Source organism: Raphanus sativus, chromosome 2 (assembly GCF_000801105.2).
Source record: "Raphanus sativus cultivar WK10039 chromosome 2, ASM80110v3, whole genome shotgun sequence".
NCBI lineage: Eukaryota > Viridiplantae > Streptophyta > Magnoliopsida > Brassicales > Brassicaceae > Raphanus > Raphanus sativus.
The window spans coordinates 39,241,279-39,255,139 of NC_079512.1; the positions used below are offsets into that span (position 1 = coordinate 39,241,279).

General features: G+C 35.4%; 5 protein-coding genes across 5 annotated transcripts in view; 2 read left to right on the plus strand and 3 right to left on the minus strand.

The window, feature by feature from the left end:
- LOC108823868 (uncharacterized) overlaps positions 1–13,861 on the plus strand; it is a 47,664-nt gene that overhangs the window by 4,793 nt on the left and 29,010 nt on the right.
- Positions 88–3,773, minus strand: LOC130508347 (cytochrome P450 81Q32-like). The gene is made up of 2 exons (XM_057003803.1): positions 3,120–3,773; positions 88–785 (listed from the first exon to the last, which is right to left on the minus strand). The coding sequence occupies exons 1-2, from the start codon at positions 3,627–3,629 to the stop codon at positions 675–677; spliced, it is 621 nt and encodes a 206-aa protein (XP_056859783.1). The 5' UTR covers positions 3,630–3,773; the 3' UTR covers positions 88–674.
- LOC130508348 (DNA polymerase delta small subunit-like) lies at positions 972–2,187 on the plus strand. The gene is made up of 5 exons (XM_057003805.1): positions 972–1,132; positions 1,239–1,320; positions 1,397–1,465; positions 1,549–1,752; positions 1,842–2,187. The coding sequence occupies exons 1-4, from the start codon at positions 1,080–1,082 to the stop codon at positions 1,639–1,641; spliced, it is 297 nt and encodes a 98-aa protein (XP_056859785.1). The 5' UTR covers positions 972–1,079; the 3' UTR covers positions 1,642–1,752; positions 1,842–2,187.
- On the minus strand, positions 6,880–9,609 carry LOC130508344 (cytochrome P450 81D11-like). The gene is made up of 3 exons (XM_057003799.1): positions 8,893–9,609; positions 7,725–8,099; positions 6,880–7,645 (listed from the first exon to the last, which is right to left on the minus strand). The coding sequence occupies exons 1-3, from the start codon at positions 9,391–9,393 to the stop codon at positions 7,043–7,045; spliced, it is 1,479 nt and encodes a 492-aa protein (XP_056859779.1). The 5' UTR covers positions 9,394–9,609; the 3' UTR covers positions 6,880–7,042.
- LOC130508343 (cytochrome P450 81D11-like) lies at positions 10,073–12,310 on the minus strand. Its single transcript, XM_057003798.1, has 3 exons — positions 11,725–12,310; positions 10,939–11,322; positions 10,073–10,851 (listed from the first exon to the last, which is right to left on the minus strand). Exons 1-3 carry the CDS (start codon positions 12,229–12,231, stop codon positions 10,237–10,239), a joined length of 1,506 nt encoding a protein of 501 aa, XP_056859778.1. The 5' UTR covers positions 12,232–12,310; the 3' UTR covers positions 10,073–10,236.

Below are 13,861 nucleotides of genomic sequence, written 5' to 3' on the forward strand. Positions count from 1 at the left end.
GAAATTCTCAAAAATAATTAAAACAAAAAATATACCCACAGAATCTAGTTACTAGTTTAAATTGGGAATCATTAATAACAGAAACAATAAATTTTAAACTAATAAAAGTAGTTATAATTAACTAATAAAACTACATGAGATATATTATATATGTTACAAGTTTATTAAAATTTATTTTATTATTAGTTTCTCATATTATGTAAGTATATAATACAATACAATACAACTACGTGTGTATATCAATAAATATCTAATACTATAAAGAAAAGGGGACTCCCTTCTCCTCTTGCCACGTCACTAAATGGGTTCATCAGGTGTCGACACGTGTCTAAACGCATTTTATATCTACGTTTCATTTAACTGTTGTTTCGTGGGTTTTAATAGCTGTGTTTCGTTGTTGGGCCGTCACAATTGGGTTTAGCAGATTACTTTGCCGTCTTCTTGCTGATTTTAATCTGCAAACAGACGATATATTTTCTCAACTCTTAGCCTCCCTTATCGTTCAACATTCACAATCTCCAACTCTCTGTCTCCCTTCCCATTCCATGCGGATCGAAAACCACCTCAAGCCTATAAATTGGAGAGTGTGCAGAGAAGAAGGAGCCAGTTTGCCGTAGGATGGAGCAGACGGTGGCGCGGATGAGGATGGTGGCTTTGGTTCATCGTAGGGCACATCATAAGAAGAGGAAGTTGATGATCGTACAACGGATTGTTTCCGCCGGAGGAGTAAGGTAGCTTTGGAGGTGGCGATTGATTTCCACAACCGTAACCTGAAAAAGTAAACACTTTGCAAAAGAGAACGAAGAAGACAATGAGTTGACCTTAAAGCTCTGTTTCTTTTAGTTTTTTATATACTTTTTGTTTTTGTTTCTAGGTGAATCAGGAGAAAGACTCTTGCAGAAAGTATTTAAAGTTCAGTGGAGTTATTGATATTCTCACCAAAGGTATTTTTTTCTTTTTCTACACTACAACATCACTAAAACATACTGCAACAGTTTCTGTATCAAATAGTTTGATTTCTGACATAATAATTTGATTTATACTCTTTTGTATGTTCTGGAACACAATGTGGGCTTCGAATGTACGTGGTTGTTTTGTATGAGCAGAAAGACAAGCCTTCCTCTGCTTTAGAGTAAGTTACTGGACACCTACTTTGTTTAATTCTAACAAACATGTACCCAGGTGATGATAGCGTTTATGAACTTAATCCTAATATGACTTATGTTGGTATGAATAAGATCTAGGCCTTGCAGCACAGATAGTTCATGTGGTAATTGCTGCAACTTTGTTGAATTCACCAGTAAACTGTTATCCGGACAGGTTCTGATAACTTTCCCTGCTGATATACATCTTCAGTTGTCCGTTTTTTATGATCGTTAATGGTTGATTTGTGCAGAACATGTCCTCCAAAGATCAGTCATTACTGTATGAGCCCATCAAAGAGCTTGATATCACGTTAAACCAAGTGAGTTAAAACCACATCCACCTGTGCCTTATCAATTCTACTGAGGAAAGTTCAAATTTTGTTTTGTTTATAGATTGTTTTAGATAGATGCAGGAGTTTCAGTAGATATAATTTCAGGCGTGAATGATCCAGTAACTTTGCATTACCTCAACAGGTTTGCAAGTAAATTATCTTAAGGCCGTTTTTTTCCTACAGCCACCGGTCAGTTGACTTTTCCCTCGATCAGCACCTTATAACACCTTCAGATCATGTAGAAATCCTCATTCATTTGATGTGGACGATATCAGGTATAATTACTGTACATAAAGGACACAATCTTTTAACTGTAGTTTGTTTTTTTAGCTAAAAACTGTTGGGGTTTTAACACTTTTTGCAGATTTCTTGGAACTTATGGTAAGAACATCAATGACCTTGACAAGTACTCAGAGGCGAAAAGCAAGCTTGATTTGCCGAAAGAAGACTGAGGTGGAGACATCTTGCTCCCGCTGCACCTAATACAATCAGTGAGAATTCACCTCCCCCCCTTGCAAAATATACATTTAGAACAAAGTTCCATTTTTGAGTCTATTGGTTTGATTCACTTCTATGTAGTTTGTTATCCTTTCACCGATGGAGAGCCTTTAGTGATTGAAACTTGCCCTCATGTCTTCTTCGTTGGAAATCAAGATAAATATGACAACCGTTTGGTAAAGGTACAATTTCCTTGCATATAGATTGATTATATAAATACATGGTAGGTACTTTTTGTTTCTTGGGTCAAACAGTGCTCTAAGTGTGCTGGGTAATATATTAATGTTGCAGGGTCAGAAGGTCAGCTGATTAGGTTGATCTGCATTCGAAAATTTTGTAAGACCGGTATTGCTGTTGCAGTGCGTTGAAATTTGAGAAGATATAATCTGGAATTCAATTTTTCTTTCATATCTCAAATTCATCAAACATAGTTGTTTTTTTTTATGGTTTTTTTTATTGGCAGAGGAACTTGAGGAATATGGTGTGTCACACCTGTAGCTTTAACATTCAGTTCATACCATTAAATACTTTGAAGATCTTTGGAGGTGTTATTGTATTAGTTTCATGAGAATTTGATACATTGATCTTAGTAACACGGTTATTAATGCATGAAAAATGTATAAAAAAACCTGGATATGCCAAAAGCTTATTAACCCCGTTCGAATACATGCCAGTCTGGAGCTCACTAGAAAGAGGTTTTTTCTCTTAGGTTTTTCTATGTTTGACATATTTATTGATTGTTTTTGTTAACTTTTTTTTTTTCAAATTTTGTTAACAATATATTGACAAAGCTATTCTAAAATGGTTACTAAATTCCCCCAAGAAAATCAATTTGATGTCTTCAAAATACTTGGCATAAAATTATTGATGAATTTGTCATCTTACGGTTCTCACGCTCAATATTCTGACATTCTACTTAACTATTTTAACATGACATAGAAATAATGGTTCAGAAATGATATAACTAAAACCCTCTAGAATTTAAACACAAATGTCAATCCAACTATTTATATTTACAAATGCTCAATCAAACATAAGATATTTCGATATTATTTTAAATTTACTATCCCGCCCGTAGGGCGGGTTTACCCTAGTATTTTATATAAGAGTTAGGTTTTCATCAAGATGAGATATACGGACTTACTTTAGCCGGGCGTTGGACGGATAAACCGTGAAGCTTTTGCAGAAGCCTCTTAACTTCGTCTTGTCGGATTTCTGCTGAGCCGTTGAGTCGATGCGTTGAAAAGACTTCCAAGGCGGTGATGCGACGGAGGTTTCGCCAGTGGTCACCGTAAGGAGCCGTTACCATGGAGGTGTAGTCATAAGCGACGTACTTGCCCATGATGAAACGAGGCCGGTTCGCCAAGACTATGTCGTTTTTCGTCAAAAAACATTCTTCGGCTGCGGCTGGAGACGACACGATAACGGCGAGGCGAGAGCCTAGGCGGAGAGAGAATACGGGGCCGAGGGAGTGCGAGAGACGGAGGAGAGTGCGGTGAAGCAACGGTTGTCTGAGGAGGTGAAGGTGACCAATGATCGGAAAACAGAGACGTGGCGACGGCGGAAGGTTTTTGTTGGATTGATAGAGTCGGAGTAACAACTTGGTGATGAGAACAGTAATAAGAATGGTGGGGATAAGTAAACTATAATCCATGACTTTTCTCGTCTTATTCTTTTTCTCTAGCTTTGTGTGTCTCTTCCATCATTTTATACCCATTTTTCTACCCTACTTGCAAGTAAAATAACAAAAGTAATACTCCTAGTTGTTAATTAATTACCGTTTATTTCTTCACACTGTCTACATAAGAGTTTATTCAACAATCTTTTGACAAATAGAAAACGATCGATTTGACATTAAGAGTGTGAAGGTTGATGGCTCGAGGGATCTTCCAACAAAGCGTGAACGGAAAGTAACAAAGAAAGAGCAAGAGAAATATGTTTTTAAATATAATTTAGCTAAATTATCATTTTATAAATCGAAGTTATACACGTTATAAACTATTTTTATTCATAGATACCTTATAAACAAAAATAAGCAAATGTATAATTTCCTTTAAAAGTCCGTATAAACATTATTCTCTATTTTGCTAAAAAAAAACATTCATAAATTTATATTTTTGTAAATGATCTTACAAGTATGTAAAAATACATGTAAAAAATAAAGTGGTGGTAGTGTAGTGACAATTTCTCAGGATTTGGTGTATATCTACATTAGTCGTGGATTCAATTCTCTCTACAAACTAAATATGACTATTTGGATAGTATGGATTTGAATTAATGGTTTACATTATGGGCCATAACAGATGATTGGTTTATTTTTTTGCATTCGTCGGAAAACATTCCAAACTCGGATCAAACAGTATGATACGCTTTTGGATTAATCCACTCTGTACCACTAAATACATTCCTCTCTAAACCGATCGGATCAGCCGATAGAATTTATCAAAAAATATATATGTAAAAAATAAATATTTTTAGTTTTGAAAGCATACACCACCAATAATAATCAAATCTTTATATAGTATAGATATTGAAGACGACGCAATCTATTTATTATAGTAATTTGATAATGATATGCTAATTTTCTATTTATCTGATAATACTGAACAAACGTCAAAAATTAAATCCAGATAATGACGACCCTAACCACGTCTCTTTCATCTTAACAATCCAAAAATTATGTTGAAAAAGTCTCTCTAAATTTGAAATTTCTTAAAATTCTATTTATCTTCTTCGGTATCGTCACTATCGTGACATCCAAACTACTAGATAATCGCCATCGTGCTTATACGTTTTTATTATATGGGCAGGTCTAGACGACTTTCATAATTTATTATATTAAACCCCGTTGGTCCTACGAGTCCATCGGATTATTCAAAGTCACCCCTCGGCTCCCAAGAGCTCAGAATCTTTCCACGATCGTGACATTGCTTTTAAGGAAGTGAAACAATCAATCATTTTGTGGGAAGGAATTCTATACCAGACTTTAATATATATAAGAGATGCAAATCAAGCTAACGACTGTTATTTGATTGTGAATTAAAAGTGTCATATTTTGTCGACAAAGTTACAAATTTTGTTTTCTCTAAATAAAAGAGAATTTAAAGTCTCTAATTCTTAATAATAGTTACGTGTTAGCTACATATAATCATTATCTATGCCTAACTTATGAACATATGCAAATAATTAATTATAATATAAACCTGTTTTAATTAGCTTAGCTAGTCGACAAAGTTATAACTTCTTTTTATATGATAAACACTAGATTTTGTCATGAAAATGACTAGGGAAAGTTGTCAATGAGATTTGAATTAAAAAAATTGGTTTCGCAACTTTACTTCACGAAAAAATTATATTCAAGTAACTTCTTAAGTAACAACGCAATCACAGTTACGTATATGCAGAACAAAACAAAACAAAAAACTAAGAAACTAACTGAATTTCTCAGCATCAGATTTCATATCATATTATATAACACATTACAAAATTAACAACATAAATACGTTACATACGGTAGAAATATTAGCGAGTTCTCTATCGTATGTAGATTTTTTTGTGAAGTCAGTGTTGATTTGTTCAACTGACATACCGGATGTGGGCACCAATTAAGGTGGTTCCTTGTAATGTTTTCCAGTCTTTTAATATAATCGGTATTAAAAAACATTTGAGAGTTCTAATTCACAACAAAAAAGTTTAATGGGAAGTACACTGTACATGGACTTTGCATGCACATGGCTCGCAATGGAACCTCTTTGGGCATCGTGACTTCTTTCCCTTCCCTCCTAGTCATATTTTGTACGACACCAACTCCGAGGTCTGGATATTTTGGGTATCGGTTGATTCGCTTATTTCAGATATTAGGTAGTTTGGATAAGGAGATAGGGGATCCATTTACTACTTGAGTATTTTTCAATTCAGTTAGTTTTAGGTTCAGTCCAGATAGTAAAAGTAGAAATCAGAAAATACTTCGAAAAAATTCAGTTCTCATTCGATTCTCAGTTCAGTATCGATTTCGATTCGGTTATTTCAGGTAATTTGGATAATTCAAATTAAATATCAGATATTTTGAATAAAATATCAAATAATTAGGATAATTATAATAAAAAAAATTGGATATTTCAGATAAAAATATTCAAATACTTTGAGATACTTTACAAATAGTTTTCGTAAAATATTTTGGATACTTTTAATAGATTTTTAAATTATAAATATATATTTAGTTATGTTACATATATAATTAATATTTTTATATATTTAAGTACCTTTTGGTTCTCAGTTTAGTTATTTCGGATTTAGAACATAGAAATCATTCAGATATTTAAAAGTTTTGGTTTGATTTTAGTTTTGGATATTTCGGTTTTGTTCCGGTTCAGATTTTTTTGTTCCGGTTTTTTTTGCCTACGCTTACCAGCTCCCATTCGAAAAATTGCACCAACGAGACAAGAGCCAAACCCACTAACTGATGAGATGAGAAAGCCCAGCTCCAGTACAAGACCATCTTCCCATTGACTAGCACAGCTATATAATAGTCTCAAACTTATGTGCGACTTGGATTCGGTAATTTTTGTAACATTTCATAATTATATCTGTGATAGCTTGAGATTCACTACGTTAAATTGATAACTGACTAGTAACCTTTATAGCATCCCCATTGGAGAATGTTAAATGAGGATCACACAAACCAAAAAAAAAATATTAAAATGAGTTACTTTTGCTGAATCTCTTTCTCGCGAGTTCTTCCCACTGATCCCGTATCATTACTATTCTGCGAGCTCCACGATATATGTCGGCCCACGGTTGATTCAATTATTAATTTTAGAGAAAAAACAAACAGTAAAAAATAATAATAAAACAATTATTCAATTATTAATTTTAGAAAAAAAAACAAACAGTAAAAAAAAATTGTTTTGTGAATTTCTCTATTGGATTCACTAATGGATTGCTCTTACATCGATATTAAGCAAAGATTTTAAAAGTCAAGCAAATGTCAACATATAAAGTAGTCACTTAAACAAATATTTTGATATATAAAAAGGGAAATAACGGTAAGTCTTTTGAAGACAAACATTATATCTGTTTACCAACAATGGGACGTGATTTGCACATGGTTCTCAACGGCACTAGTTTGGGCAGCGTGGCTCCTTTTTCTTCAGTCATGTCTACAAGTTCCTCACCAACTCTTTCCCATTCGAAACATTGAATCAAAGTTGCAAGAACCAGAGTCACTAATCGTTGAGCAAGTCCAGCTCCAGGACAAGCTCTTCGTCCCATCCCAAATGGCAATAGCTTATCAGCCTCTCCTTCTTTTTCAAATCTCTCTGGCTTGAATAGCTCCGGATCGTCCCATAACGTTGGGTCTCTATGCATAGCCCACACGTTAGTCAACACTATCGTACCACGTGGGATATCGTATCCCGCCACTTTACAATCATCCGAGGACACATGAGGTAGTAGTAACGGAACCGCAGGATACAAGCGTAGTGTTTCTGACACAATGTTTTGGAGATAAGGGAGATTGACAATATCCGGTTCGTCTACTAACCGGTCAAAACCGATCTTATCATCTATTTCGTTTCTCGCTTTTCTTAGTACTTCTGGATGGTTCAACAAATTTGACATGGCCCATTCGAGTGTCACCGCTGAGGTATCTGTCCCTCCAACTGTCAGAGTCTGCGCATATTGGTTATTATTAAACTTTATTGTATATTTGTATAAATAAATAACACTACTTATTGATATCGATACTTACGAGTATGAGTCCTTTGATGAGGACATCCGTGTAGTACTCGGGTTGGGTTTCTTGGAGAGAAAGCAAACTATCGATCATAGTTTGACCTTTTTCTTTATCTGCACGTTTCTCATCGACAATCCTCTGTAATAAGGCATCAAACCGATTCCCCAAGTTCTTGATTCGCTTTTCATAATTGGTGAACCAACGAACGATCGAAAGATAATCAGCTGGGTTCCCAGCACCGGCGCTGGTCACCATCTCCGCCACAAGTTGCCTCACTGACTTAGCTTCGTCGTTTTCTTCACCGTAGTATCGCTTTCCGGCCACCATTCTGATGACGTTATTGGATGCCAAATTGGCTAATAGTGATTTCATCTCCACCTCCACAAAACCCTGGGAGTACCATTAAATGCAAGAGTAAACGTTACTAGGAAACTAACAAGTATACTTAATTATGCTGTTTTTTGTTTGCTTTGACATATTAAAAATGATTTAGCGAAAATATGGTTGTGTTTATTTTGGACTGAAACCAAATATTTAACCAACTGAATACAATAAAACCTTTTTTTTTACAACTACAATCAAACCTAAATATAAATTATTACGTAAGTTAGATTCAAGTTTGAGTAATTGAGTTATGTTCCTTCTTTGTCGGCAAGTGTTATGCTCACTTATAGTTTGTGGGATGTCTCTATATAGTAGGAGTATATACAATAGTATAATGGTGCCATGGTGGTGGATTTCGAAGATTAATAGTTTTATAAATACACGCTAACCTCGGGAAAAACTTACTTTCTCACTGGAAAAAGTAAACTAAGCACATCGATTAGATAAATCATTCTTAAGTTAGTGAAAATAAAAGACTTCAAAACAATTTTTAATGAATTTATTTTGTTAAAGTATTAACCTAGTTAACAAGTTGAAGAGAAAATGAAAAAGAATGTGTATATTTTTGGTTTTTCTTTATATTAATATTTTGGATTTTTACATAACATAATTTAAGTTTGTTTATTTTTACACTATTAAAATGGTGAGATGCTTTTTAGATTATCTGTACTGCTGGCCTGCTCTAAATAGGTATTGTTGTTTATAGAAAAAAAAACTGTAAAAGAAAAAATGTAACTAGTAATTAGTAAAGGATAAAACCAAAATAATGTAAAGAAAAATGTAATGATGAGGAGCGTACGTGTAAGGAGTCTAGGGAAAGACGTGAGATGAGGCGTTGGATCTCGTCCTTACGGATATGCAAAAACGAATTAAGTCTCTGAGTCGAGAATATCTCTACGGCCGTTATGCGTCGGAGATTCCTCCAGTGGTCGCCGTAAGATGCCGCGAGTAAATGGGTGGAGTTGTAGCCTACATGTTTGCTCACTATGAACTTGGGACGATTTGCAAGAACGACGTCGTTACCAGTGAAACACTCTTCGGCCATTGAACGTGAGGAGATGACATAAACGAGGCGGTTTCCGAGCCATAGTTTGAAGATTGGAGCATTTCCTATGGATTTGGAGAGGGAAAGGAATGAGCGGTGGAGCGGTGGCTTGAGGAGGTGGAGGTGGCCTATTAATGGCAAAGAGATCGCCGGAGACGGTGGCAGGTTAATTTTCCGTTTGGATCTTGTGAGCAAGATTTTGGTGGAGATAAAGAGAAAGAGAGAAGAGAGGATTAAGAGTTGTGCAACGTCCATTTTTTCTTTCTTTTTCGAAGTCTTTCTTTAGTCTTAATTTGTTGTTAAATGTGACCTAGGTCTTCGTTCGCGTCAGGCAACGAAAACCTTATAATATGTGATTATATTGTCCTTTTCTCTCTGTATGTACAGAGTAAAGAATAAGATAAGTTATGTGATCTAGATCCATTGCCGGTGACGTGTCAAAAATAGAGATAAAATGCTGTGTTTGCAGGTGATTGTACACAATTGGTACTATTTTGTAATAAAGAAAACGTATCAACTGTTTTCATACCACTCATCTCTTAAAAGTTAAAACGAAGAGAAGTTTTGCAATTGCATCCGTATGAATTGATAAAAAAAAAGTTTTATTAAAAATGAAAGTATATATTAAAAATTGCAAATAGAATCACAAATGTATTGTTAAATTTTATATTTTCTAATTAAGATTCAGTAACTAGTATCACAATTTAAATTTATAAGAATTCTTAACTTCTTTTTTTTTTAGCAACCAACAAAAGATTTATAAATCTAAACTTGAGTTCAATACAGTGGGGGTAGAGAAGCATAGAAAACTTGAGTTCAATAAGAATTCTTAACTATTTAAAGCACTAAGATATATACATTCTTAATATAAAAATATTTTTTATAAAATATAATACAAATTTTGTAAGAACAAATTATTCATAAAATTTATAACTTTTATCTAAATAAAATGTAATAAGTATTATTAATTATATTAAATAATGTATAACTTAAAATACATTAACTTACATTTAACTATCAACTAATTGCATAACTTCACAACAACAATAAAGTTTAGGAATGATTGTCCATACCTACATTACTTTGAAAAAGGCAAAACTAAGCGGACTCGTTAAGGATTTTACCAACAAAGGTACGTGCTCTACACATGGCTACCAGAGGTCTAGCTTTAGGCATTGTGACTCCTCCAGCTTCAGTCATATCCACCTCTTCTTCTCCAACCCTCTCCCATTCAAAACATTGAATCAAAGACGCGAGAGTCAAGCTCACCAGCCGTTGAGCCAGTCCTGATCCAGGACACGCCCTTCTTCCTAACCCGAACGTCATTAGCTTATGAGCCACGCCTTCTTTCTCGAACCTCTCTGGCTTGAAAGTCTCGGGATCATCCCATAGCTGAGGATCTCTGTGCATAGCCCATAGATTCACCAATAGTGTCGTCCCTTGTGGCATATCATACCCTCCTACTTTACAGTCTTCCGATGCGACGTGAGGCACCGACAAAGGCCCCGCAGGGTATAGACGTAATGTTTCAGACACAATGTTCTGAAGACAAGGAAGGTTGGAGATGTCTGATTCCTCCACAAGCCTGTTGAAACCAACTTTACTGTCGATTTCTTCTCTCGCCTTGCTCAATTCCTCTGGATGGTTCAGCAAACTCGACAAGGCCCATTCCAACGTTACCGCTGATGTATCAGTGCCCGCCAAAATCAAAGACTGCACGTTACACTTCTCGGTTACTTAAATTACAAGCATTTCAATGTGACAAAAATTAAATGAATGTTCTAGGTTATAATAACTTACGAGTATGGTTCCTTTGATGGTGCGGTCCGTGTAGTACTCTGGTTGTGTTTCTTGCAGAGAAAGCAAGTGATCGATCATCGTGTTTCCGTTCTCCTTAGCTGCTCGCCTTTCATCAACCAATCCTTGCAAGAACTCATCAAACCTACCAGCTAGCTCTTTAACACGTTTCTCGAAACCCGTGACCCAACGCAGGACAGGTAAATAGTCAACAGCATTTCCGGCACCAAAAACACTCATCAGGTCCGCGATAACCTGCCTTACGTGTTTGGCCTCCGAGTTTTCCTCTGCACCATCCCCGTAGTAACGTTTTCCGGCCACCATGCGGATGATATTGTTAAATGTTAAGTCGGAAAACATTGACTTGATCTCCACCTTGATAAAATCCTGCAAATTATATAATACCCACTATTAAATTAATGACAATTCACATGACTTCATTTAGGTTTCGACTGTTTCAACAAAAGTTACGAGTTTACATTTCAGCTAACATAAAATAATTTCACATTTTTGAAATGTAAATTATTTTGGTGCTTCATATAATATTTGTGTAATTAACAAAAAGAATATTGCTCAATTTATTTTGATTTATTGAATTTTCCACAGATTTCTATCCAAAATTAGCGATGCACGTTTCTAGAAACCGAATCTTGCTAACAGTAAGTTACCTGATTTAATGATTTAAGATTTTAAGGTTAACTTACTCTACAATTTGCAGTTTCCGTCCAAAACTATTCAAAATCTGAATGAGTTGTCACCCCATATTTTTATTTTATTTTTGTAACTTACATGTGAAGAGTTGCGTGACAGACGAACTATAAGCCGCCTGACCTCGTCCTGGCGTATAGACAGAAATCTATTGAGGCGGTGAGCCGAGAATATCTCGACGGCGCCTATGCGACGGAGGTTTCTCCAGTGTTCACCATACGGAGCTGTGACCACGGTTGTGTGGTCATATGAGACGTATTTGGAAGCGATAGTGTTTGGCCGGTTCGCTAGTACGACGTCGTTCTTCGTGAAACATTCCTCTGCGATTGAGTGCGAAGAGACGACGAACACGAGTCGGCTGCCGAGACGGAGGGAGAAGATGGGAGCACCGCCTAGGGACTGAGAAACTGAAAAGAAAACGCGGTGGAGCGGTGGCTTGAGTAAGCGGAGGTGGCCGATGACTGGAAGCGCGAAAGGTGGACTCGGAGGAAGTTTCGGCTTACGCTTGATTCTGTTCCTTCGGATGAAGAAGATGAGAGTAAGAACAAGGAAGAGTAGTGCGAACGTTAGTGTCTGAGCTTCTTCCATGTGGTTTGGTTGATGCCTTCCACTAGGACTTGGGATTATAAACGAAGAAGATGTGGCTAAGATTCAAGAATCTTCTTGGTTGATAAACAACGTTATATACTAATTAATACACGTGGGTTTTGAAAACATCACAAACTCTTATCTTTCCATTTGAATGACCCATAACGTTATCAGCTATCAACATCATTGTCGAGTACCTTTATTATTTTGAGGATTTTACCAAAAGTTTTAACAAAAGAAGCGGCCTCACGGGATATCTTACAAACAGAGAGCCACGTTCTCTGCACACATGGCTTCTATAGGGTTGTTTAGAAGTATATGGATTTTAAGAGTATACGAGACTTTGATCCATTGTTTAGACATATGTGTCTCGTTTGCGATACATGTCAATCAAAGCCTGCAACATTGAGGCTTTGGTAATTCTTTGAACTAGGAATCAGTTAACAAGTGGTGATTTGATTGAAATTCAGGCCCATATGTATACGCAATAGGGCCATTATATTTATATTAAATGGTCTAGGTCCACTTATAAATAACAAATTGATTATTGTTTTTTTTTTGTATTCTTTTTTTTTGTTTTTGTATTCTTTTGTGTGGTTAAAACGTAACATAGCAATCAGAAAAAATGTAGCTTATTAAATACGTACCTGTTTAGTGTCAGCTGCTTGTAATTAATCAAATGGTCTGGTCACTGGTGTAGCTTATTAGATACTGTATTTAAAAAAGATTCATGTCTGCGAATCTTTTGAATTAATTTATGTTGATCTGAAATATAAACACAAAATGCACATTGATTTGTATATAATATATATATATATATTAGATGGGCTCAGTCTACTACTAAAATGGTTAAAACAGTATCTAGTAATATGGCGAGCAGGAGTAAATGTAGCTTCTATACACTGTATTTCGAAAATTCACAAGTATACAAATTGTCCTTGACCAGACAAAAGCCAAACTTGTGAAAAGAAGACGGAAGCCTACAAATTACAATACAGTAGAAAGATTTGGTCGGGACAAAGATCTAGAATCAAAGAAGTTTGACTATATACGAAGTATGAATCATAATAAAGATACTAATCAAGAAATTGTAATTAAGAAAAGTGAAAAAGAAAACAAGAAGATAGACAAAACCTAGAGAGGGGTGAAAAGGAAAAGAGGGAAAGAGACAAAAGGTGTAAGAAGAAACATATTTAATTTGTGTCGAAAACTAAAGATATGTCCCGTTGTCTCCTGGTCCCAACCTTGGTCATGTGACGTTCCCGTCAAGTTCTGTTTTAATTTCTCTTTTTTTTGGAAAAAAAATAATTTCTTATTTACACTTCTACTAAATAGAATTACGTGAAAATATATATTATAAAATAAATATATCCGGTTTGGGTCTAACTATCTAAAACTCCACCGTCTACAAATAAAAAGTGTGGTTTTATCATAACCATACATTATAAACACCGAGCGTAGAGAATATGAAAGGAATTGAACACTTAAACTGGAACGTCTCTCGAAAACGAAAGCGACTGAACAGAAATTCGGTGGTTGGATTGCTACGGCTTTTCTTTGTCGTAATGCCTCACCCGACTCGTCCTCTATCTTTGTGGTAAATAAACATGTATAATAACGTATACGTATT

Bases quoted from the DNA above. Each gene is read 5' to 3' on its own strand.
- LOC130508348 (XM_057003805.1), top strand. From the start codon at position 1,080: ATGTACGTGGTTGTTTTGTATGAGCAGAAAGACAAGCCTTCCTCTGCT. The intron at 1,133-1,238 runs GTAAGTTACTGG...GGTATGAATAAG, and splicing joins AAGCCTTCCTCTGCTTTAGA to ATCTAGGCCTTGCAGCACAG. The intron at 1,321-1,396 runs GTTCTGATAACT...TGATTTGTGCAG, and splicing joins GTAAACTGTTATCCGGACAG to AACATGTCCTCCAAAGATCA.
- LOC130508347 (XM_057003803.1), bottom strand. From the start codon at position 3,629: ATGGATTATAGTTTACTTATCCCCACCATTCTTATTACTGTTCTCATC. The intron at 786-3,119 runs GTAAGTCCGTAT...TCTTTTGCAAAG, and splicing joins CCGTCCAACGCCCGGCTAAA to TGTTTACTTTTTCAGGTTAC.
- LOC130508344 (XM_057003799.1), bottom strand. From the start codon at position 9,393: ATGGACGTTGCACAACTCTTAATCCTCTCTTCTCTCTTTCTCTTTATC. The intron at 8,100-8,892 runs GTACGCTCCTCA...TGGTACTCCCAG, and splicing joins TTTCCCTAGACTCCTTACAC to GGTTTTGTGGAGGTGGAGAT. The intron at 7,646-7,724 runs GTAAGTATCGAT...CAATATGCGCAG, and splicing joins TCATCAAAGGACTCATACTC to ACTCTGACAGTTGGAGGGAC.
- LOC130508343 (XM_057003798.1), bottom strand. From the start codon at position 12,231: ATGGAAGAAGCTCAGACACTAACGTTCGCACTACTCTTCCTTGTTCTT. The intron at 11,323-11,724 runs GTAAGTTACAAA...TATAATTTGCAG, and splicing joins TGTCACGCAACTCTTCACAT to GATTTTATCAAGGTGGAGAT. The intron at 10,852-10,938 runs GTAAGTTATTAT...TGTAACGTGCAG, and splicing joins CCATCAAAGGAACCATACTC to TCTTTGATTTTGGCGGGCAC.